General features: G+C 35.6%; 2 protein-coding genes across 3 annotated transcripts in view; both read right to left on the bottom strand.

Moving 5' to 3' along the window:
• The window catches only part of LOC145985065 (uncharacterized), a 353116-nt gene that overhangs the window by 12146 nt on the left and 313401 nt on the right, over window positions 1-27569 (bottom strand). The window contains exon 13 of one of the 2 annotated variants that reach the window (XM_083118634.1): window positions 8219-9636. The exons of the other annotated variant lie outside the window; for it this stretch is intronic. Coding sequence (XP_082974760.1) covers window positions 8289-9636 — 1348 coding nt within the window. The 3' untranslated portion in view covers window positions 8219-8288. Of the gene's footprint in view, window positions 1-8218; window positions 9637-27569 lie in introns of those variants that run through there. 2 annotated transcript variants of the gene reach the window in all.
• Window positions 21746-24086, bottom strand: LOC145984859 (uncharacterized). The gene is made up of 2 exons (XM_083118238.1): window positions 24067-24086; window positions 21746-23890 (listed from the first exon to the last, which is right to left on the bottom strand). The coding sequence occupies exons 1-2, from the start codon at window positions 24084-24086 to the stop codon at window positions 22618-22620; spliced, it is 1293 nt and encodes a 430-aa protein (XP_082974364.1). The 3' UTR covers window positions 21746-22617.

Below are 27569 nucleotides of genomic sequence, written 5' to 3'. Positions count from 1 at the left end.
GACGAGGATCTTGAAAGGTTGGGAAATCAATGTGTAGAATGCAATAGTTTTCAAAGAAGTACATCCAAAAACAAATATGTCGGATGGAAACAAACAGATATTCCTTTTGAAAGAATACATGTTGATTTTTTTGAATACGGAGGAAGGAAATTTTTGCTATTCATTGATAGTTGCTCTAGATGGACAGAAATATGGCAGGTGCGATCGACAAATGGAGAAGAAACTATAGAATGTTTAAACAGAAATTTCCAGATATTTGGTTATCCTTCTGTTATTGTGTCAGATAATGGATCGCCTTTCAGGAGTAATCAATTTGAGAAATTTTGTGAAAAGCATGGAATAAGATTGCTACATTCACCGCCTTGGAATCCGGAAAGTAATGGTTTAGCGGAAAGGTGGGTGCAGACAGTTAAAGGCTTATTAAGAAAGAAATATTTTCAAAGTAGAAATGAGGGACGTAGAAATGACTGGACAAAAATTATAGATAGTATCTTATACTATCTAAGATTTTCGAAGTGGCAACGATTAGGAATGTCTCCAGCAGAAAGAATTATGAGTTATCAGCCGAGAAGTATATTCAACTTACCAAATTGCCAAATAGATGAAAAGGTAGAAAATAATAAATATGAGGCAGAATCTTGGATGCCAAGATCAGGAGAGATAGTTTGGGTAAAAAAATTTCCATCCTTAGTGCCTAAGTTTATAAAAGATCAGGTGATTAAGAGAGTAGGAGCAAGGCAATCTTAGATAGTATAAGATACTATCTATAATTTTTGTCCAGTCAATTCTACGTCCCTCATTTCTACTTTGAAAATATTTCTTTCTTAATAAGCCTTTAACAGTCTGCACCCACCTTTCTGCTAAACCATTACTTTCCGGATTCCAAGGCGGTGAATGTACCAATCTTATTCCATGCTTTTCACAAAATTTCTCAAATTGATTACTCCTGAAAGGCGGTCCATTATCTGACACAATAACAGAAGGATAACCAAATATCTGGAAATTTCTGTTTAAACATTCTATAGTTTCTTCTCCATTTGTCGATCGCACCTGCCATATTTCTGTCCATCTAGAGCAACTATCAATGAATAGCAAAAATTTCCTTCCTCCGTATTCAAAAAAATCAACATGTATTCTTTCAAAAGGAATATCTGTTTGTTTCCATCCGACATATTTGTTTTTGGATGTACTTCTTTGAAAACTATTGCATTCTACACATTGGATGTACTTCTTTGAAAACTATTGCATTCTACACATTGATTTCCCAACCTTTCAAGATCCTCGTCTATTAAAGGCCACCAGTAGAATTCTCTAGCCATCATCTTCATTTTAGGTGTACCTACATGTTCTACATGTAACAGCTTCAACACTGTTTCCCTGCATTCTTTAGGAATTATTATACGTCTTCCCCACATAAGACATCCTTTGTTCATGGTTATTTCATTCTTCCTTCTATAATAATGTAAGATCACAGTATTTTGAAACTCTTTTGGAAGTGAATTAGGCCACCCAACATCAACCCATTGTACAACTTTTTGTAAAATGTCATCTTCTTCGTCTTCTTTACTATGTTATCTAACAATAGAGGTTCAATTTCAAAGGTGTCAATATAATTTAAAGATTCCTCAGCATCCCCTGTGTCTTCCTCTATTGGCAATCTAGGTAAAAAATCTGCTACATCTACACGTTTTGTGTAAACAATTGTGTATGAGTATTGTGATAATAACAAGGCCCATCTCTGTAAACGTGAACATGCTAACGATGGAATTGCTGCTGCCTCGCCAAAAATATATTTTACAGGTAAAGAATCACTATAGACTATGAAATGCTTTCCATAAAGATATTTATGAAATTTCTTAATGGCCGTCACTAAAGCTAACGCTTCCCTTTCAAATTGGCTGTAATTTCTCTCTGAAGGCGCTAGTGTCGCCGAAGTGCAGGCAATTGTTTTCAATTCACCCTCAATCTTATTACACAACTGAGCCCCAACTCCTACACCACTTCCATCTACAATCAATACAATATCTTGATCTGGATTGTATGGGGTCAATATCTCAGCTTTTCGCAATGCTTCTTTGGATTCAAGAAATTCCGCTTTATGTCGATCTGTCCACGACCACACTGCTCCTTTCTTTAGCAATTCATAAAGATGTGTTATCTTCATAGCGAACTTTGGCATGCTCCTATGATAAAATGAAATCATTCCTAAATATGACTTCAATTCTTTAACGTTTGTTGGCTCTGGACAATTCAATATTGCTGTCTTATTCTTGATTAAAGGTTGAAAAACATTACTAGATATCCTGTAACCTAAATAGTCTACCTCTTTTTTGAAGAACTGACATTTATCGAGATTAACTTTTATATTGTAATATGTCAATCTAACCAAAACTATTTGTGTGTTATTCAAACATTCTTCTTCTCCACGGCCTGTTATAATTAAATCATCCAGGTAGCATTTGGCAAATGTATAATCTAACAGTACTTGATCCATTGTTCTTTGGAAAATCTGTGCACTGCAGCTTAAACCCATTGGTAACCTATTATACGTGAACAATCCCCATTTAGTATTGAGAACCAATAACTTTTTAGCACTCTCATCGAGTAATAGTTGAAGATATGCTTTGGTCAGGTCCAACACTACATATGTGTCTGCATTCACTAAAGAATTAAGTAAATCATCCACTCGTGGCAAAGGATAAGTTACTTTTTCTACCACTTTATTGACAGTTACCTTAAAATCAGAACACAGCCGTAGATCACCATTATTTTTCTTTACTACCACTAAAGGTGTACCCCAATCAGAATATTGAATAGGTGACAAAACTCCCAATTGAACTAAATTATCCAATTCAGCCTTTACTTTCGGTTGTAAACTGTATGGAACTTCGTATGCTTTCTTGAATATTGGAACTGCTCCCTCCTTGATTGGTATTGTAGCTTTAAATTGCTTAATAGGCTCACAAATATTACCAGAAAAAACTTCTTTGTACTTATTTATTAAGTATTCAACTTTCTGATTAGTCAAACTTGGTTGCTTAGATACTGTTAGCAAACAACTGTCCCTAGAAATCGTTAACTGAAACCAAGATTTCCATTCTGGCCATAATTTATCCAACCAGGTCCTTCCTAAAATAGGTGTTTTCAATTTATTTCGGGAAATGTACAAGGGTATTTTTAATCCTCCATTTTCTAACTGCACATCCAGCATAACTCTCCCTACTATTGGTAGTGGTCTCCCATCTGCATTCCGTAAAGTGAGAACTCTCTTTATAACTGGAATGTTCCTAAAATTCGTTGTATGGAATTCCTCATCCCAAACAGATACTGCTGCACCCGTATCCACTTCGAATTGGACCTGTTTGCCATTGCACATCAACCTAACTAAACAATTATCAGCTTCATTTCCAGAGCTACTCATTTCAACATCCGATTTTTGTACATATAATTGCTTCTTATGTACATTATTCTCATGTGAAGGGTCACTGGAATTATCATTAAGACTCATTAAGTCTAACCTACTTTTCTTATTACCGTACACAGGTTGTTTAACTTCCACATGTACGCCGTTTAACAACAAAGACTTCATACATGTATCAACATCATGTCTCACCTTAGTTGAAGCTTCGTTCCTAAAAACATTGCTATTTATATTCTTACAGCACTGCTGAAAATGACCTTTTAATCCACATTTAAAACAATGTACATTCCAAGCCGGACATTTGTACTTTTCGTGTACATTATTACACCTGGAACATTTAAAAGCACCTTTGTTACTTGGCTGACTAACTGTTCTATCTTTTTGTATAAGATGTACATTACTGAATACAGTCTTATCTTTTTGATAAAACAACCTCACATCTTGCTCTACCATTTCCATGGTTGATGATAAAGATACAGCTTTTACAAAATCAAGCTCTGCTTCAGCTAATAATTTCTTTCTTGTTACTTCACTACGTATGCCAAAAACTAATTGGTCTCTCATCATTTCATTAAGAAACGTACCAAATGAACAATTAGCTGCTTGATGCTTCAAACATATTACAAATTCAGATAACGTTTGCCCTTCCTCTTGTCTCAACAAATGAAACTTATACCTTTCAGCTATGACATTTCTTTTAGGCTTAAAATGAGTTAGTAACAAAGTACATAATTCTTCATATGTCTTGTGTGGAACTTTTGCTGGTGCTACTAAATCACTTAGTATATCATACACTCTTCCGCCAGCTACCGAAATTAATGTACAAACTCTTTTATCTGCTGCAATATTATTTGCCAAACAGAATTGGTCAAATCTTTCAATGTATGTTTGAATATTGCCACGTTCCACATCGAACTGTTCAAAAAACTGTACATGATTACTAACCTCCATTAATCATAGCTTCTTATTCATAATAAGACTAATCTTCTTATACACATTATTCTTGGTATCTTCGTTCCATCTTTATCCTCGTCGCCAATTGTAATGATCTTCAATTAGGCAAAACGTTAACGAACAAATTGATAGAAGTTAAGAAAAAGATAAAAGATTGTAGAAGAGATACTGTGAACAAGTCGAGTTGGAGAGAGATTGTCTTTGGTCTTTGTTGAATGTCTTTCATGTAGTTTATATAACATGAAGTTATAATTTAAAATAAATGTTGTTTTGTTCGTTAACGTTTTGCCTAATTGAAGATTATTACAATTGGCGACGAATAATGGAGGTTAGTAATCATGTACAGTTTTTTGAACAGTTCGATGTGGAACGTGGCAATATTCAAACATACATTGAAAGATTTGACCAATTCTGTTTGGCAAATAATATTGCAGCAGATAAAAGAGTTTGTACATTAATTTCGGTAGCTGGCGGAAGAGTGTACGATATACTAAGTGATTTAGTAGCACCAGCAAAAGTTCCACACAAGACATATGAAGAATTATGTACTTTGTTACTAACTCATTTTAAGCCTAAAAGAAATGTCATAGCTGAAAGGTATAAGTTTCATTTGTTGAGACAAGAGGAAGGGCAAACGTTATCTGAATTTGTAATATGTTTGAAGCATCAAGCAGCTAATTGTTCATTTGGTACGTTTCTTAATGAAATGATGAGAGACCAATTAGTTTTTGGCATACGTAGTGAAGTAACAAGAAAGAAATTATTAGCTGAAGCAGAGCTTGATTTTGTAAAAGCTGTATCTTTATCATCAACCATGGAAATGGTAGAGCAAGATGTGAGGTTGTTTTATCAAAAAGATAAGACTGTATTCAGTAATGTACATCTTATACAAAAAGATAGAACAGTTAGTCAGCCAAGTAACAAAGGTGCTTTTAAATGTTCCAGGTGTAATAATGTACACAAAAAGTACAAATGTCCGGCTTGGAATGTACATTGTTTTAAATGTGGATTAAAAGGTCATTTTCAGCAGTGCTGTAAGAATAAAAATAGCAATGTTATTAGGAACGAAGCTTCAACTAAGGTGAGACATGATGTTGATACATCTATGAAGCCTTTGTTGTTAAACGGCGTACAGGTGGAAGTTAAACAACCTGTGTACGGTAATAAGAAAAGTAGGTTAGACTTAATGAGTCTTAATGATAATTCAAGTGAACCTTCACATGAGAATAATGTACATAAGAATCAATTATATGTACAAAAATCGGATGTTGAAATGAGTAGCTCTGGAAGGGAAGCTGATAATTGTTTAGTTAGGTTGATGTGCAATGGCAAACAGGTCCAATTCGAAGTGGATACGGGTGCAGCAGTATCTGTTTGGGATGATGAATTCCATACAACGAATTTTAGGAACATTCCAGTTATAAAGAGTGTTCTCACTTTACGGAATGCAGATGGGAGACCACTACCAATAGTAGGGAGAGTTATGCTGGATGTGCAGTTAGAAAATGGAGGATTAAAAATACCCTTGTACATTTCCCGAAATAAATTGAAAACACCTATTTTAGGAAGGACCTGGTTGGATAAATAATGGCCAGAATGGAAATCTTGGTTTCAGTTAATGATTTCTAGGGACAGTTGTTTGCTAACAGTATTTAAGCAACCAAGTTTGACTAATCAGAAAGTTGAATACTTAATAAATAAGTACAAAGAAGTTTTTTCTGGTAATATTTGTGAGCCTATTAAGCAATTTAAAGCTACAATACCAATCAAGGAGGGAGCAGTTCCAATATTCAAGAAAGCATACGAAGTTCCATACAGTTTACAACCGAAAGTAAAGGCTGAATTGGATAATTTAGTTCAATTGGGAGTTTTGTCACCTATTCAGTATTCTGATTGGGGTACACCTTTAGTGGTAGTAAAGAAAAATAATGGTGATCTACGGCTGTGTTCTGATTTTAAGGTAACTGTCAATAAAGTGGTAGAAAAAGTAACTTATCCTTTGCCACGGGTGGATGATTTACTTAATTCTTTAGTGAATGCAGACACATATGTAGTGTTGGACCTGACCAAAGCATATCTTCAACTATTACTCGATGAGAGTGCTAAAAAGTTATTGGTTCTCAATACTAAATGGGGATTGTTCACGTATAATAGGTTACCAATGGGTTTAAGCTGCAGTGCACAGATTTTCCAAAGAACAATGGATCAAGTACTGTTAGATTATACATTTGCCAAATGCTACCTGGATGATTTAATTATAACAGGCCGTGGAGAAGAAGAATGTTTGAATAACACACAAATAGTTTTGGATAGATTGACATATTACAATATAAAAGTTAATCTCGATAAATGTCAGTTCTTCAAAAAAGAGGTAGACTATTTAGGTTACAGGATATCTAGTAATGTTTTTCAACCTTTAATCAAGAATAAGACAGCAATATTGAATTGTCCAGAGCCAACAAACGTTAAAGAATTGAAGTCATATTTAGGAATGATTTCATTTTATCATAGGAGCATGCCAAAGTTCGCTATGAAGATAACACATCTTTATGAATTGCTAAAGAAAGGAGCAATGTGGTCATGGACAGATCGACATAAAGCTGAATTTCTTGAATCCAAAGAAGCATTGCGAAAAGCTGAGATATTGACCCCATACAATCCAGATCAAGATATTGTATTGATTGTAGATGGAAGTGGTGTAGGAGTTGGGGCTCAGTTGTGTAATAAGATTGAGGGTGAATTGAAAACAATTGCCTGCACTTCGGCGACACTAGCGCCTTCAGAGAGAAATAACAAATATGTCGGATTGAAACAAGCAGATATTCCTTTTGAAAGAATACATGTTGATTTTTTTGAATACGGAGGACAATAAAGGTGGGTGCTGTTATAATTAAATCATCCAGGTAGCATTTGGCAAATGTATAATCTAACAGTACTTGATCCATTGTTCTTTGGAAAATCTGTAATTACAATTGGCGACGAGTGCTAAAAAGTTATTGGTTCTCAATACTAAATGGGGATTGTTCACGTATAATAGGTTACCAATGGGTTTAAGCTGCAGTGCACAGATTTTCCAAAGAACAATGGATCAAGTACTGCTAGATTATACATTTGCCAAATGCTACCTGGATGATTTAATTATAACAGCACCCACCTTTATTGTAATCTGAAGAGTGTGGAGAACAAATTAACATCCTGGATAATTTAGAACTATGTATTAAAACAACATGGTACAGAAATTACAATTATTTATAATAGATACATATTAAAAAATAGATATTCATATAAATTGTGATTTAACTACAATATGCAAGTTTGAAGCATAAAATTCTTCAAACTGTTTATCATCATTACAGGTAGGTTTATGTAACATTATACATGTTTTTTTTTTTTTAAACAGTTTTTTGACACACAATGTTATGGATTTTTTTGTGTGTACCTTCCTCCTTCCTCTACAACATATTACTTGCTACAACTAAAACATTCATAGGATATCACTTCTAGTAAGCAAACTTTTATTTGATGACGAGGTCCTCTTGGGATGTTGACCAGGTTAGTTCCCGACAGGCTTCTTGACTTTTGTGAGTTAACCCCACTTCATTGATTGAAGACACATACTTATGCATTTCAATCCTTGAGAATGAGTAACATTAGCCATCAGAAAGTCTGAAGCCTTATCCAGAAATGAGCTAGTCAATATCCCGAGGGAATATCTCTGTCATTCATTGAGCAGCTTCGAAAAGTATATGAATCTTTTATATGGCCTACATTCTAACTTTGCACATAGGTATCTCACAAAACCAACTAGCAGAGAATACTTTGTACTGTATTGAATTTCAAGTTACAAGCAGTGTATACAATGGCAAGCAACCTAAAAAAACAATACATGCTTAGAGTCCACACTATAGAAAACTCAGTATACGCTATGTGATAGCATGTGCTCTTTAAGTTCTGTCTTAGGAAGGAACTGATGGCACACACTGCATTCTTTTTCATTTTTTCGTTGTCGTTTATGCCTCTCTATTTCCTCCGCCGTATGAGAATTTCTGTGGCTATGCAATGACTTGTAATCAGGCAACACACACTTGCATATCTTACAGACCACTCGCTTTCCATTTAATTGATTCAAGTGTCTTTTCCTATGATTAATCATATTATGAAGCCTCCTCCACTTCTTACCACAAATGTCACATACATATGGAAGCACCTCAGTATGAACTGCCATGTGCTGCGTCAGATAAAATTTTGCAGTGAAGGCCTTGTTGCACACATTGCACACAAATGGCCTTTCTCCTGTATGTGAACGCCGGTGGTCCTCCCTTAGATGTGAAGAAGAAAAACTCTTATCACAAAATTCACATTGATACCTTTTCTTATGAACTAATTTATGCATATACAAAGTGTGACCATGTTTATATGACCTACCACAAATATCACAAAGGTGCGTTTTTATATTACTATGGGTTCTCTTATGGTAATACAAGTTGTTCCAGGATTTGAACTCCTTGCCACACACTTCACACTTGTAAGTTTTCTCCTCGTGTGACTTGATGTGCCTTTTAACTGCCGTTTCTCCAATGAATAATTTGTTGCATTTCTCACAGTAATGAGTGTGCGCATGACCTTGTTCATGCTTCTCCAGTTTTGATTTATTTTTGAAGTTCTTTCCACAAAATTGGCAAAGAAGAGGTGCAAAGTGCACACTCAATTTATGGTCGTGCAATTCCTCTTGAGATGTAAATGTTGTCGCACACCGATTGCATGAAAACTTCACTTGAACATTCATTTCATTTGTCCGTATTATTTCAACTCCTTTTGATACACACTTCACTTTGACCATTGAAAAATTGGGATATTTTGACAGTAAGTTCTTTATGTATTTTACATTTGTAATAAGTTTAGACATATTTTTGAAAATATCTTGATCCAGTTGTTCTAATTCCACTTCACTATTCTCACTTGAAGGGGATTTTGTAATACTTCCCGTTTCATTTTGTTTGGACAAGTCTCTTCCTGGACACAAATAACTATGCAGAGAAAGAATTTCCTCAGAGGCAAGCAGAATTGTGGAGCAATGCTTGCATTGCAATATACTCTTTGTATGCTTCAGTAGCAAGTGTTTTGTTAAATTTTCTTTAGTCACAGAAGGTTTACTACATACTGGGCATGTGGCCTTGTTATCAGACACTTCACTTGCTACATGTGGAAGAGAAAGATCTCCTCCACTTTCTTCAGATGCAGCTGCCTTGGAATTTTTCCTCCTGAAAAGAAAAAGTTACTCTGATTCATACATGTACATACAGGATTTCTGGGAATGAAGGTGAAACTTTGGTAAGATTATTGCTGAGCACCATACTTTCAAGACATATGAAGTGAATTCAGTAATACATTATTTGTTTGCTTGTTGGTTCACTTAATCAATACTGTTTATTTTTATTTGTACTATTAAGTTAACTGCACCGACAATAGAGAAAGCAGGACAGAAACATTCATGGTATTCAATGAACATCTCTGTACTAACCTGGAGTGACTGAGAAAAATCCTTTGTAAATTTAAAACGAAAAATGCAGACTCGGTCAGGACTTAGTTACGAGATGAAATTGGAACTTCACAAAAATAGATCACTAGTTTTCCATGCATGTGCTAAACATAGAATGACACATAGCAAAATGTGATTAAAGTTATATGCGCATTGAATTGTAACTGTAAACCATGACCTTTAACTGTCTTGTTCAAGAAGGCTGATATGGAACAAAGGATGTCCAGTACATTATAAATTTGGTTTTACTTTGCTCTCAACTGAGGTAATTATACAAAAGTATCTATATTTTTGTTAATTTGTTTCGCTGCTACACAATGATGACATTGTGGATGAGTGAGAATAGGATGAAATTGATGAAGGGAGACCCATGCCAGGAATCAAACATGGGAACTTCAGCAGCAAAGTCGAAAGTCGACCACTAATCATGCCACCACACTTAAGTGAACATTAGGAAAAACATACCATTAATACTTTAAAGCTTCGTAAATGATAATTGAAACCATATTCCTCTTACAAATAAGAATTTTTGTTTCTTAGATTTCATTGTGTTCTTAATTCTTGAGAAATATGTATGTGTAATGAATTGAAATGCTATGCAAATTAAAGAATTTAGCCACCAAATATGCAAAGGTTCTTATTTATAGCATTACTTTAACGTGTAAATCACGTTTAATGAAACTCAGATACAAAAAGGTTATATCAATGTAAAAATAACTCTTAAAGTTTTATTTCATAATATTTCAGATACGGTTCATAATACTGCATAATAACTACAAGAGAAAATGGCTGCCGGCTAAGACAGAAAGCATCTTGTGTGTTAGATTTCTACGTACACCAGTCTTGTTATTAGTGTGCAGGGACATTTCCGTGCAAAGTTTGGTGTAGATCCACCCAATGGACATTCAATTCGTAAATGATTGTGGTTTAATTTTCCTTGTTCGGAGCTCGATAGCCTGGATTCCCACGCCCCTGTCTAGCTTCTTCTTTATTTCCGTATCGAAATATTTGTATCGAGTTACAAAAGGGACTCACATTTAACACCTGTGAGGCAATGAAATAAAACTTTATTATGAGTTACTCTATTGATATAACCTTTTTGTATCCGAGTTTCATTAAATATGATTTATGTGTTTGAAATCAGGAGGGCTATTTGTAATAACCCTATACATCCTTGCCTCACAGCAAACCCCTTCTCTCCATGTAGTCTAGGCAATGAGCGGGGTCTCATAGAAATGTGGAAACAGATTTGTTATGGGCAGTGTGACCTTACCGTTCACCATTAGATGATGTGGAAGGGTTTTTTTCTTCCAAAATTCAATTTGTTCCACTCTAAAGAAAGTGTTTCTGGAAGTTACTGGCCTATCTTGCCTCATTAAAGTAAATAACATTGATTATGCAGTATGCAAGTTTTGCAAAATTAAACAGACACAGGATAAAGAAAAATGTCACATGTGCTTATAGCGATATGGCCTGAAAAATATTCCACACTAGTTACCATGAATATCGAAAATTTATTAAATGTGTTTATCTATCTTTGTAAACACATTTACAATTGGAAAACTAGATCCGTTCAAGTGAATAAATAAAATATGAAATTTAACTGTATTAAATTTAACTCTGGGCAAAACAAAAACGCTAAGTAAACATAGCCTAAAATTGAATTTCCCAACAACGAAACCTGTAATTATTATGAATTCATACACAGTGGAACCCCAATTTTACATTCCCCGGTATTATATTTTCCCACATTATACACTCAATCTTGATGGTCCCAACATAGCAAAATGTTATATAATTTTCCTTCATTTTACATTTTCCCACATCTTAAGTTATTTCAGTTTGGTCCCCTGAAAAAGGCAAATCAAGGTTCCACTGTATATATGAAAGGGGAGTAAAAATTTGATGTAAGTTTAGCCTCTTACCGATTAATTACTACTACATGGTTTTAAACTTATTTTATTCCTGATGTTGCACATAATGACTATCACATCTTCCTGCACCCGAGAAAGCATCTTTCAATTCAATATTCAAAGTAAGTGAGGTGTTGAAAATGGCAGCGCTGGACTGACTGAATTCCCAGGTTGTGGAATTTTATGCACAGGATATACAAAATTTGTTGCATGGTACCAAAGATGCATGGAAACTAATGGAGACTACATGGAAAAATTAAATGAATATGTATGTGTTTGTAACCACTAATACTAATACATTAACCACTAATACTAATACATTTTGTTACAATTATTTTATTTTCATAGCCAATTGGCCTTACTTTTGAAATCTGCCTTGTACGAATTTTTGTATGGGAAGAACAAAAAAATAACAGCCACTTTACAATGAGTGAGGTAACATTTTTCAGCATGTCAGATTATTCAGGGGTAACAACATATCTAAAATCATGCAAAGTTAAAAGAGTGTGTAAAAGGGCCCCCAATTCAATGTGTATATTGGCCATCATGGAGAAAAACACATTAAAAATATAGAAGTACAAAAACATAATCCTCAAAGACTAAAATTCCCATCCTTCTCAAGAAATTCCAAATTTGTATTCTTGTTGTCATCTCTGAGCATGGATGACATGGAGTTGGGACGACTAAAATATCCCCTACGATATGATGCTTGGTAAACAAACAAAACGTCTCTAATAGTTAAAACGATGTAACATGACTCCATGGAGGATCCAACCATTTGGTCCAACTCTTGTTATTACTACTACTTTGCTTTTTCTTATTCTACACTTCAAGAGAGCACCTCCTTTCTCATCTTCAGGTGAATAAATTTATTTTTGCTGCTGGTTGGGATCAAACATAGGATGGGCCTCTGATTTATAAATCCAGCGAAGTTGTTGGTTAGTGCACTCCATTTACAGTAAATCATAGGTCCATCATAGGTTTGATCCCAATCAGCAGCAAAAATAAATTTGTTCAGCTGAACACAAGCGAAATATTGAAATTTAAAAAATGCACTAGACATTGAATAATGTCCAATAAAAACAGAACCACAGCTTCAGGTGTAATTGTTCTGGCATTCATTTATTTAAACAAGAGTACCATTAACTAATGCATGCTACCACACAACTGTAATAAGGGAAACTTAAAAAAAGAAGGGTTATGACATTTTTGTAACCCCACGTTGCTGTGTCATATGAACTTTTGTTCAAAGGTAAAAAAGAAAATAATTTGATTTAGTTTTGGAAAAAGGACACCCCCCAAACAGAAAAATTGATTTTACCACATACGCGTAGGCCTTTACAAGTTTATTGTTATAACATAACATACAAAATTACAAACTTACAAGTAGGAATAGCATAATTATAGCACAAGACATAATTATCATGTCTTGTTAGACAAAATAAATCTGAACTGAAGTTTCTCCTTCATTTTACAGATGTTATTAAGATCTTGAAGACACTTGATTACCCATTCTGCACACTGATTTGTTCTGGGAATTCCCAGTCTTGATGGTTCTTGATTCCAAAACTTTTCACACAGTTTAATGCTTTTCCATGATCCTGTAAGCTGCTACATAGCTTCTGATAATCATCTGCATTGTAGATTTGGTCAGTGAACCAATGGTCAGCTCATATGTAAGAGATGAATCTACAAATATTGCACAGTGAGTCTCTTCTCTCTGGTAGAAGAATAAATGCCAAAAGAGCTAGTATTGCTTGGGAATTCCATCTTGCATTACTTAATTTAGGTATTTTCTGAAACTTCACTTCAGGAAATCCTCCAGTTCCTTCATAAAAGCAGAAAACTTAAGTTAAATGAAATACAAATTTCATATCATCACACCATCCAGCTGTTTCGATAATATCTTCTTTACCATTTTCGAAATTAATATTGAGCTGCTTGTAGTTCTTTACAAGTTCCGGGATAAATGGATATTTGATATGGGGCAATGTGTTGTTTCCTCCACGTTCCTCATCCAATATTATGTGAAGCACTCGGTCAAGAACATGATGTTGACAACCAATGAATTGTGGTTCTTACAATTTCTTTTGAGCAGACAGTCTTTGTAACTGAATTACAATCCCATTCTTTCTTCCAGTATTCACATTATTAGTGTCTGCAACAATCATCTTTATACTCTTCCATAAATGGTATTCATCGAGAACAGCTGTTACTTCTTTGACAATAGTATCCGCTTTTTCGTCTGATAGATCTAGTGCTTCTAACTTAACTTCTCTTCGTTCATTCTTCAACACTAGCACTTGATATTCTTGGTCATTAATACGTTTACCATCAGAATGCAACAACCAGTTTTCTAAGTGTAGTGTTTTCTTCATTTCTTCTTTGACCCGGGAGAGGTTGCACTCATTTCACAATCATGGTGGTTCACTGTGACCTGCAAATTTAAACTTTCTTCTTTTCAATATTTAAATATATATTTTTTGTTTTGTCCTTCTGATATTTATTTTACATCATTAGGCAAATAAATAAATGTACATATTAATTTTTACAAACATTTTAGTATATTTGTAAATATATGTTGAATAAATGCACCATTTCTGCATTATAACACCATTAAGCCTTGTTTCCATGATTATGAAAAACTAAATATGCTGACCAAGGCAGTAATTTATTTTATTAAAAACATAAACTAAACGTAATGTTTCAACCTTCTAGCAAGGTCTTCTTCAGACTCTGTATCAAGTACAAAAGTAACAAGATACAAAAACAGGGTATTATGTATACACAAACATTACTCCCTCCAGACTATTTAGAAAGTTGTTTGGAACTTTCTAGCAGGTGACTTTCACTTGCCAACTTTACTTTCACCTAAAAGGCTAAACACAATTACTTCCATATAGAATGTGGTTGGACTTTTAATCTCATGCTCTTTTCCCTTCATTTTTCTTCCTTCTCCTCTCCTCTTTCTCTCTTGTCCTTTCCACTCTTTCTAACATCTTCTTCCATTCTTTGTTTAACTTCAGTCCCCCATTCCAGTTCATTGTGTCTTCTTCACCTTTCTTCTCTATTTCCTTGGCTTCCTTCCATTTTCTCACTAGCATTCTCTTCTCCCTTCCTATCTGCTTAGCCTCATCCCACTCTATGTCATGCCCTGTTTCTCTCGTGTGTTTAAATATTGAGAAATGAGAGAGAGAAATGCAATATTTAAACACACGAGAGAAACAGGGCATGACATAGAGTGGGATGAGGCTAAGCAGATAGGAAGGGAGAAGAGAATGCTAGTGAGAAAATGGAAGGAAGCCAAGGAAATAGAGAAGAAAGGTGAAGAAGACACAATGAACTGGAATGGGGGACTGAAGTTAAACAAAGAATGGAAGAAGATGTTAGAAAGAGTGGAAAGGACAAGAGAGAAAGAGGAGAGGAGAAGGAAGAAAAATGAAGGGAAAAGAGCATGAGATTAAAAGTCCAACCACATTCTATATGGAAGTAATTGTGTTTAGCCTTTTAGGTGAAAGTAAAGTTGGCAAGTGAAAGTCACCTGCTAGAAAGTTCCAAACAACTTTCTAAATAGTCTGGAGGGAGTAATGTTTGTGTATACATAATACCCTGTTTTTGTATCTTGTTACTTTTGTACTTGATACAGAGTCTGAAGAAGACCTTGCTAGAAGGTTGAAACGTTACGTTTAGTTTATGTTTTTAATAAAATAAATTACTGCCTTGGTCAGCATATTTAGTTTTTCATTTCTGCGTGTGTCTCAAATAATAAGTACATCTTTAGGGAAAAACAAAGAATATTAGTTTTTTGAATAGTAATATAATAAGGAAAGAAATATAGTACACTTTTGTATGAAATACGTGATAATTAATTTCTCTCCATATGTCCAGCATTGTATACTTGCTGGTTAATAACATTGAAGATGTTACTAATTTGGTTGCAGATTTGGTTTTGTTATACTTCTTTCTTGTCGTTGTAGACTGTTCATCTGAATTTTCGGACTCTGATGTTTCGGAAGTTGACATCATAGTAGTAGTAGTAGTTGTTGTTGTTGCTGCTGTCGCTGAAGTAGGCTGCAAGGGCATTTTCCTTCTTTTGGATCTCCCAGCCTTCCCAGTTGTATAACACCATGTCCTTTGCTTTCGATCTGAAGATGATATAACCTTCTATCCTCACTGCACAGCCAATCACCATTTTCTGTTGTGATGTCAAAAACTTCATGCAATTGAGTATATTTTCCTCGTTTTACACATTCATCGTAGGTGTTTAGCACCTTATTCAGTTTTGCTTGTACGATTTGAAGTGATAAGATTGGGGAATTTAATCTCTCCTGCCATAAACTTATTACTTCTTTCACGATTTCCTTTACACGTTCATTCCTTCCTTTCATGGATGCTCCAAGGAACCGATAGCGACAAACAATTTGGATTTTAAGTGATATCCTGCTGTAGTTTTCCAGTGATTGCTCTTCTAGTGCAACAATTCTTCTTTTCCTATGTGATTCTTGAAATCGTACTAGATTCTTCGTCCAGACCTTCTTGTCTTTTTCAGTGGTAGAAGCACTTTTTTTTATGACATTATGATTACAAATTATATTCGGCGATTGGAATTATTGCAGAATAGTTCATACTTCAACAAAATAATGGCTAAGTGCACAATTATACACAACACGCCACACTGCGATTTCACAAAATGACACTACACAGCTTCAGTTTTCTAAGTTCCTTTGTTCCCCAACGAGGCACGCAAACAATGTTTGCCAAATATAGTCTGTACAACAGTGCTCTTTCCCTCCCATTTCAAGTCACAGTCACATCCACTACTGGGTTGCCTTATGCTGTCTTCTTCCATCTTGCTGCGGGACGTCTCCTCTTTATTCTCAGATGTCCTGCTATTGGTTGGCACACATGTAACATGCACGCCAGCACTGCCTGCGGGCATCTTCCAAAACTACCGTGCGTCCATTTCGATCTTCAGCCGAGAGATTGGGAGAAGCGTGGCGGGCGGCGCTGACGGAGATGCCGACATTTGCGGCCTGTAATACCCGCTTCTATTTATGGACGGACATATGCAGACATTTATATAAATATTGCAAAACGAGCACTAACCTGTGTTATAAGAGTACGGTTTTAATTTTAGTAGCTTAGTGGCTGTATGAGCTGATGATTTTGACACGCCCATCTCCTGTGAAACACGGCGTAGAGGTTTTTTTTGGAGAACGTTCTAACGCTGCACCAATTTCATCGAGTTTTGCTTCGGTTAGAATCCGTCGTTTTTGCTTAGGTGTTTTAAAATTTAACGATCCAGTTTCTCGTAATTTAAGGACAAGATGTCTAACCGTATCTCTATGTGGAGGTGAAACGCTGGGAATTTCTGTACAAATTGCGTACACACGTCTCGACACGAGTCTGTTTTCAAGTAAGTGTCATACATAAAAATTCTTTGTTCTAACGTGAACCTTGCGGCTGGCATTCCAATCGTCTCACTGACACATCACACATACACACTGCAATAACACAAACAAGTAACGGCACGTAACCAAGAATAACACTCTTGCCCAGAGTACGAAATTAACACGCTCTTGGTTTATATCTGCTCACCACTATATTCACAGCTCTGTCTTCATCTAGTCGCAAAGGAACAAAAAACTCGAGCTCGGAGATTTCGGATTGCAAGGAAGCTCACGAAAACCATTCACTTTTAATGGTTTCGTCTGCAGCGTAATCTTGATACAGTGTTGCACATTCGAAACCTCCAAATGATCCCCATCGACACAAAACTCTTTCAAGGATATAAACTTAAGCAGGACGTTACTAACCAAAACTATGATTAAAATGTTTTATTATCTGGGGCTCTTAACATCGTTTCTAAAGCATATTTATTTGTGTATATAAGGGCAGAACTTGAATGAATTACAGAAGAACTTTTGCGTGTTATAACACAGGTTAGTGCTCATTTTGCAATATTTATATAAATGTCTGCATATGTCCATAAACATAAACGAGCATTACAGGCTGCAAATGTCAGCATCTCCGCCAGCGCCGCCCCCCACGCTACTCCCGATCTCTCGGCTGAAGATCGAAATGTAAAGTACATTAAGACGACTCTGACTTGTCTGACAGCAAGAGGGCATTATTAATCAGAACACAGATCTTTCAGAAAAAAAACAATTACCGCTGCTCAATCGGGAAGCTTATATACTCTAAAACAATGATTGTTCCAGAAATTTCAAGACTTCTACTTCTAGAAAGTTTAATAAAGTTCTAGAAGAACCCTGAAAGTTCTATAACATCCAGAATGTTCTAGAAAGTTCCATAAAGTTCCAGAAGGTTCAATACAGTTCTAGAAGGTTCCTCTACTGCTACTTGCAAAATGCATATACTATCCTTATATACAAATTTAGAAATTTCATGTTGGGGTGACTTTTTTACAAAACTAAACAGAATTAAACCCTTTTTCATTAACTTCGAACAAAAGTTTATCGATTTATGACACCAGAATTTAATTATTCTACAAAAAGTCAAAAAGTCAACCATAATGTAGACCAGTGGTTCCCAATGTGTGTGCCGTGGCACACTACTGTGCCGCGAGAATCTCCATGTATGCCGCAAAACTTCGTAGACTTTGTGATATTGCTGGTAAAAATTATTAAAATAATTTCACTGAATAACACAATATTTATTGTTATGCAAAGAACAAGTGAATAATAGTCAATATAAATTTAAATAATATTCAAGAAATTTACAGGTGATGTATTTGCTAACAGCTAAGCTAAAGCCTTAAAGAAAAACATTTGAATTATTAATGAGAAATTTGAGCTTGTTGCTTCTTACACAAAAGTTCAATTCGTGGTGGAATTGAAGAAAAACACACATGCATTTCCTGTTCAACTGAGAGAAATCTCTCCCGCTTCTTGTTTTTTATGTTTGTTAGTGCTGAAAAGCCTACTTCGCACAAGTAGGTGGTTGAAAAATGTAACAGGGTATTAACTGGTTCCACTGCTATTGCTGGGTACTGATTCTTTGCTAACATCCAAAACTTGGTAAGTGGTAGTTCACCATATTTCAGTTGAAGTGTTCGGTCTGTATGAAGTTCTGCGAGTTGCTCTTCTCTCTCTCCAGAGAAAGTTCGGTGGTTGATTCTGGGGGCATAGCATAAGGACTGCACACTCAATCTTAATTGTCGACAGTGATGGAGGGGAAATATTATACCATGTTATTCTGAAGAGCCATGAGGTGATTTAAAATTACTTGCGATGTAATATTCCCCTGCGGATCTGCCTCGAAAGTCACAGGAAACATCTTAAGATATTTCTTCTCCACATGTGATTTCCATATTCAAAGTTTTTTAAAAAACCCGTTAAGTATATCAGTTGACGTCAGCACGTTTTCTTGCTTTCCCTACATACTCTCATTTAGGTAATTTAAATGGTGAAAAATATCAGACAAGTAGACTATCTTTGCACACCACTCCTCGTTATTCAACAGAGCAGCGAAGTCTGGCATTTCGACGCTAAACAAATTTAGTAGCTCTTCTCTCAGCTCATAAAATCCCTCTTTTACAATTTACTAGCAACCATGGATTCGTTGCTTAGTTTTTCTCCACACACAACACATTTTGGTACAGTATGGTTTTCAGGTCTGCTGAACGTAAATCCAAAGTTTAAATAACTTTCTTGTTACTTACGGATTGTTCCACCAGGTTCTACGGTACCCTTTGCTGTTTTCACGACACTTGCACTTAGAATTGGTTCGTTCTCACTTTTGTCACTGTTCAATGATTCTGTAACTATCTCATCTTCAACTTTTCTCCTTTTTACAAAAAAAATATCCATACTGAAGCTAAATAACAGCAAAACCCGAACAAAAAAGACGTTACGAATTCCAGCCAACAAACAACTGACTTGTGAACTTGTGAAGGCAAGCTGTGCTGTTGCCAAGTTGAACGTTAGTCACCACTCGCACTGTGGTGAACTCGCACGTTAGTGTGCCGCGGGATCTCACTACATAGTATAGTGCACCGTGAGCAAAAAAAAGGTTAGGAACCACTGATGAAGACATTTACTATACAAAACCATGGTGTAGGATCTATACCTTTACTTCCATTAAAAAATAACAAAATGGCAGACTTTTGCATGAATTGCAGGCTATTTAGAGAAATATTGGAATTGGTAAAATTGTCAACAATTTTAGCAATAAACCTATATCCAATGACCGCAGTAGCTCAGTCGGTAACGCGTCTGACTACCATGCTAAAAGTCCCGGGTTTGATCCCCGGCTGGTTTAAATCCGGGAACTTTTCTAACGTTGGAAGCGGCCCCGGCACCCACCCAGCATCGAATAACATGGGTACCTGGGGGAAACCCTGGGGGGTAAAGGCAGTCAGGGGCGTGATGCTGATCACATCACCCCCACTCATGACAGGATCAAGAAAGTGTGGAGCGTTACCCCCACACCCCCTATACGCCTTCATGGCGTGGTGCTATGCACAGGGGACCACTTCACTTTTTTTTTTTACCTCCTATATTGGCTAATATCAATAGAATACCAATTAATCTTCTGCATACCTTTTATTAATCATATTGAACAAATATTTAACAAATGTAATCTTATATTAACTATAAGAGGAGGTAGCACAAACTACACATTTCATAATAAAGAATTAGTAACATCACACAGAAATTAACATCACATAAAAATTACAAAATACATATCTATAAATCATGATTAATTGCAATACATATACACCTCAGAAACATGAGAATCTTCAGTGTGTTTAATTATCACCATGGATAAGTTTGTGTGCATTTACACTGGTATGTTGTCTTTTCTTGTGTGTGCTTTCCTCAATGAATCCAGATTCAGTTTTCTGGACACATATTTGTTGCAAATGCTACTCATTTACTCATATAGCACATGAAATCACACATGAGAATGAAAACAATACCTCGGAATTTTTTTCGAGAAACACAAACAGGATTAGGTGACTCATGGCTACTAGCACTACAAAACTGAAAAGAAATGTTTGCTATTCTTATTGACAACAGAGCTTCTTCAAGACAATTATACATTAGCTGTGACCTTAATGTTCAGGTATTGTTCCAGATATTAATGCTTTCATTATCAAAAATTTCATTTGAAGTTCATCTTAATTATGTGCTGAATATATATATCTATATATAAAAAGAAGCAGCAGCAGCACATGTTTCATGTATAATAAAACATATGTATTCCAACAAAAGTAAAAAATTAACTATAACTATAAAACTGTAGACAAAGAAAAATAAACAATAAATGCATATTGAAGCTTCAACTATTTATCTTCACTCAAAACTTATATTGTGAAAAATAATCAGGTATTCAATCAGAGATTCCACAACATGTAACACTGTATTGGGCACATCCACAAAATAAATTCCACTTACAAATACTGCCAAGGCACAGATACCATGTGCAGACATTTGAACAGCATTTATGCATTGTGCCGTCCGTGTCCTTATCATGTTTACGAAAATCAAGAAGCCAGTTACATGTGAAATGTAGTCTGTAATCCATTTCTTGAATGCGAAGAACATAAACCCTGTTGAAATTTATGATCAACTTTGTGAGGAGCATGGAGAACATGCCACGATTCAATGATATGGAGATGGACACAACTTTTCAATGAAGGGTGCGGAAATGTGCACGATGATCCGTGGAGCGGACAACTGACTGTGTTGCACGCAGTTGAATAAAATATGACAGAACAGGCAATACACCATTTGTCACTTTCTCTGCATTTTCTACAAATTTTACGGTCATTTCTTCATGAAATTGTGATTATAATAGACTTCACTTTTGGAAATTGTGTACACACTGGTTGCCAAAGATTCTAATGGAAGAATACAAAGTAACACAGTAACTCAATACCCACCCATGGACAATGTGGGTTATTGCAAACTGTGTGCGAGGTGGGTGCCAAAAATGTTGACAAACACTCATAAAGATGAAAGAATGAAATCAGCATGTGATTTTTTGGCCCGCTGGGAGAAGGATGGGAATGACTTGTTTTCTCACATAGTGACTGGGGACGAAACCTGAATATCGTACATCACTGGTGAGTCGAAGCAGCAATCCATGCAATGGTGTCACTCCGCTTCACCGAAACCGAACGAATTCAAGCAAACACCATCACATCGCAAAATCATGGCAACCATTTTTTGGGACCAAAAAGGTATAATCCTTGTGGAATTCCTGGAACAGAGACGAACCATCACAGCAGATGTGTATTGCCAAACACTGTCTAATTTGCAACGTGCCATCCAAAACCAGCGAAGAAGAATGTTACGGTTTGGAATTTTGCTTATTCATGACAACGCCTGCCCACACACAGCTGACTGCACTGTTGCGACAATTCAAAAATTTCGATGGGAACGTTTTAATCACCCACCATACAGTCCCGATCTTGCCCCAAGTGATTACTTTCTGTTCCTTCACCTCAAAAAGTGACTTGCTTCGCAACGTTTCGATGATAGTGAAGTTCTCAAGACATCAGTTCTCAACTGGCTGAGATCCCAGGTGGCAGATTTCTACGCAGAGGGTCTATGTAAACTTGTTTCACGGTACCAACAATTGCTTGGAGCATCATGGTGACTATGTAGAAAAATAGCCAGGGTATGCACTTGTATAGCATCAAAATAAAAAATTTTTCGCTTGATTTTATTCTCTGTAATAACCAATCGGCCCTTTATTTTTTACATGCCCCTCATATTATGAGTTGAACAAACACTATTGCCTTGTGTGCAAGGAACGCATTACAGATATTGCAAGTTTTTAGTCTTTTTCTTTTTTCTTCTATTTCTCTCTTTCTCTTCTGCTGTGTGGGAATTTCTATGACTATGTAATGACTTAAAAGTAGAAAAGGTACTCTTGCATATGTTGCAAATAATACACTTTTCCTCCGATTCATTCACATGTTTTACCACACTATGAAATGTTACATGCTTTCTCAGATTAAACATTGTAGTGAATCCCTTTTGGCATATATCACAAACAAATGGTCTATATCCTGTATGTATACGAAGGTGGATCTTTCTCATATGTGATGTTTTAAAAAACTTACCACAGTATTCACATTGAAACTTCTTATTATGAGATAATGAATGGATATATAAAACATTTCTGTGTTTAAATGATTTACCACAAATCTCACACAGATGTGGTCTTGAATCACTATGAGAAGGCTTATGATAATACAATTTATTCAAGGATTTAAACACTTTGTCACACTCTCTACACTTGTATATCTTCTCCATGTGCGACCGAATATGTCTTAGAATTCCTTTTTCCCCAGTAAACACCTTATTGCACTTCTCACACTGATAATTATCTATGTGCTTCTGTTCATGTTGTTTTAAAAAGTCACTCCCTTTGATGTTCTTTCCACAAAACTGACAAAGAAGATGAACATGGCTTCTTAACTCATGATTTCTTAATGCTTCCTCTGATGTCCAGATTTTGGCACACTGACTGCATGGAAATTTCTCTTTCGCACACATTGCATTTTTCCAAAAAATTTCAACTCCCTCTTGGTTACATTTTACCATGACTCTCAAGAAACCAGGGCATTTTGACATTAGGGTTTTCAAATCTTTTACAGTTACAGCTAATTTGTCCACATTTTGAGGAAGCCGTTCATTTGATAAATCTGTAGCTGGAGATCCAGGTTCCACATCATTACTTGCAGTAAAAGAGGATTTTGTGATTCTCTCTGTTTCAGTGTTTGCTGAGAAGTCTCTTTCTGAACATGAAGCACTATGCTTCATGAGATTCCCTTCCCACGCAAGAAGAACTGTGGAGCAATTCTTACATTGCAACAGACTATTTCTATGCCTGAGCACCAAGTGTTTTGTTAATTTTACTTGATTCACAAAAACTTTATCACATATGGGGCACATAGAAGGAGCTAAGTGTTTTGTGAACGTTCGTATGTCAGTAAGATTTGTTAAGACTACAGAGCTCTTGCCAGAAATGTCACTTTGTGCACTATTCTCTTCAAAAGACACTGCAACCTGGGTAACTTCTCTCCTGAAAAGAAAAAGTTATTTTATTCACCATATAATATCTTAAACAGCATTCTTGCTATTATCACAAGGGGCGATTTTTCGGAGACTTATAATTCCTATCAGACCCAATGAAGTTTAGAAGAAACCAATACAATGTGTTGGATCACATTCAAAATGGCTGGCTGTCATCTCACTTACCAGATCTTTCTGTTTGTCATCTTTTTATTTTCTGTAGCTTTATGTTACTGTATTGATTGTGTATTTTCTTCACTGTTAAGGCTGATTTGCAGTAGTCGAGTGAGCGGGAGAGTTACTGGCCTGTCTGCTTGACTCGACCCTTCTATGGCTAGTAGCTGTTTACACTCTTTCTACTCGACCCTAGCAAAGTGAGATAGTGGCTTCGGTTGTTTAGTGCTCTTTTGACAGAATGAGCCCATCAACTTTGTTGGCGATTACATAAAAAGCTCTGTAAAGGTTTACACACTTTTTCTTTTTTACGAGAAATGAATACAATTTCAATTTTACTTCTAAGCTAAATACATCAAATCCCATCTTCTGAGCTTATGCCTCATATGCCTGCAGTTTCTTTTGTTTGTTCCTATAATCAACACAAATTCCATGGACACTCATTTTCATGGTACAATTCTACAAAGTTTATGTTATCGGTCTTGGATGGTTCATTTTTCACAGACTCTATACTCTCCTCAGAAAACATTTACATTGATCGGGTGGTCTGTAGAGTTTATGCACGAGTGAAAATATCGATGGGGGATGAAACAACTCGGTCGAGTTGCTGTCCTCCTTGGACAGCCACTCCACTGAACTGACTCCTGGCTCTAGTACTCTACCCAGTTGTTTACATGAGGAGAATAGCTTGCTTTACCCTACTTGCTCCAGCTACTCTCCTATCTACTCGACCAATGTAAACCAGGCTTTAGTTCCCATATGGAACAAAGGTTTGCAAAATCACTGCCAATTATAAAATAATTATTTTTCGTTATAATATTTCTAATTCCACCTTTCTAATTTCTTTCTAAATTTATAATTTATTATTAGTACAAGCAGGTAGTTTAGCTTCAGCAGGTTCTATTGCATGTCCTGAAAAAAAAAAAAAAAGGGGGGGAATTCCTTTATCAAATCTCTTTTAAAATGTTTGAAAATTCTCTCTCCTGCAGCACATTTAGTTTGACCAACATATTTATGTCTGCAGCTGCATTCAAAGCTATATGTTGCTGGATTTAATAATGGAACCATTATTTTTTTTATGGATACACAATATTCTTGATTTCTTCTAGGTGTATGTAATTTTCTGACCCCCTTATACTCACTATCCTACACACATTTTTTTTCCTGAACACAAAGTCCTCATCTGGGATCTGATTCTGCACACTGTACTTGTCTCTTAGCACTACTTGGTCTGATGGTACACACGAGAGGTTAGTGAAACATTGCCACTTGTGATAAGGGGGAAGAAAAAGGGTTTTAAGATATTTAATAATGAATAAGTCGACAGAAGAGTCGTACGAAAACAACAGACGAGATAGAACCAGGAACACTAAAATCAGGAACAATTACAAGTAGAATCAATTGAAGAGATAACAGAGAGAACTATGGGCTGGTATGGCCATGTCATGATAATGGAAGAAGAAAGAAAACCGACACAAGTAATGGTAGCGAGACCAGAAGGAGGAAGAGGAAGACCTCAGATAGAATGGGAACAATATCTGTCAGGGATGGTTACTAAAAGAGGGAAGACACTAATGGAGAACACCGATGCCTAACAGCACAGAGGGGAAGAAATAAAATAAAATAAAAAATAACAAAAATAAATGCAAGTAAAAATAATGAATAAAATGCAATACAAGGTGTAAGACAATACTTTGTTTAGAGGGAAGAGTTATGTTGCAGCAGTTCCCAAACTTTTTTAGTTATGGAGCACTTTTCAGGAGAGGCACATATGCACGTTTCTGTCTTTACGGACTATATTTTTTAAGTTGATATTTTATCATATCAAACACAAAAATTATTTTTCGAAATACAAATACCTCAAATTTTGATCTCAACTTATTATTTCCCATTGAAACTCATTAAAAATTCGAGCTTGAAATAGCATTTTCTCAAAACCTCAATTTTTGTACATACTGTACCTGTTTTTGGAATGGGCGGGGATGACATTTTCATCTGATACTTAAAATCGAATGGCAGCAATAGGGATGCATGACAAAAATAAATTTGTTATGTACATTTCTATTGCATATCATATGTATATACATATATATTCTCAAGAGATGCAAATGTACATTTGAATCTACAAAAAGTGGTTATGTGAACCTTTAAGAATAACATAGATTCTCAAGAAATTTAGCGTTAGTTTAGTACAAAAGCAGTTCTTTGAAATGCAAAATGAATTCCTGTTCTTAATATTGTAAATTTAATGCTGGCAGATTTAACTTCAGAAACACGAGTTTTGGAAGCACTTCTGGAAGTAGCCTACTTCTTGTCTTATTGCAAATCTGTCCAAACAACACTGAATACTCGTTCACTGAATACTGATGCAGCAGGTATGCCCAAGTATTTTCTTGCCACTTGCTTCAGGTTTGGATACTCAGTTTTGAATTTCCAATACAACAGCGGATCCTGGTCATGTGGAATAGTCGGTTCAGCAATGCACTGTTCTATTTCTGATTTTTGAGGTAGGTTGATCCTCTGAATGAGATATAAGCATAAAATCAAAATTTGTTATTTACTTACGTACAGTGAGTATATACTTGTCAAAAACAGTGAGTATATACTTGTCAAAGACAATGTTTCGGTGGCAACTGCCCCCTTCTTCAGGTCAAGAAGACGGCTTTACGGAAATCCACAAAGCTTCATCATTTAGAAAGGATATAGGTTTATACGTGGACAGGTTGAATGCTAGGACAACAAATGACCAAAACAGGACCATTCCCACATTTTAAAATTCCTTAAACCTCATATAAAAACTGTTAAAACCCATGTTACTATCCGATCACAATTCACATGTTGTCAAATGCACTCTCTGAATCAGAGTTTGCAATAATTTTATTACAAAAACTCTACAATGATGAAGAATCATAACCTAATTTTCAATAAATCTTACAAAACTAAAATATAAAACTTATTAGAAGGTAAAACTCTAGTATTATCTGTACCGGTTTAAATATTGGATTTTTGCTGACATGTCAATTTCTTCCGATTTTTATACATCTGTAATCGGCTTCGGCACATCCCTAGGTAGCAATATAGACAGTAGAAGGTCTTTCCAACGTCAAGTTCATCAATGGGTTATTTCATGTCAAATCATTAGGTCACGTCCCCGATTTTAATGAAATTTAGTACACTTATAGAAATGTTATGCTGATTCCAAAAATGCCAATTTTATTGAGCTTAGTCAAGGAGTTTATAAGTTATGCACTTTTCAAAATCTCTGTATACACCACATACACTTTGAATGACATGCATTAGGTTAGAAGTGATTGTATATTCCCTTAGAACCTTCAAGTTTATCTTGTTTTGTTCAGAATGGTGTAACCTTTCATTTAAGATTTCAGATGAGTGTGTCAATGCAATGTATTTTTATGTATTTTTTTAAAGAAAATGTGGCCAACATATATATTGATTTCTTAAAAGCCTGTTAAGCACCTTTTCATTGAATAAGATGTGGCCAAGGTATTGAGTTC

The sequence above is a fragment of the Lepisma saccharinum genome, chromosome 3 (assembly GCF_977018435.1).
Source record: "Lepisma saccharinum chromosome 3, izLepSacc3.1, whole genome shotgun sequence".
NCBI lineage: Eukaryota > Metazoa > Arthropoda > Insecta > Zygentoma > Lepismatidae > Lepisma > Lepisma saccharinum.
This window is presented reverse-complemented; position numbering and strand designations above follow the sequence as displayed.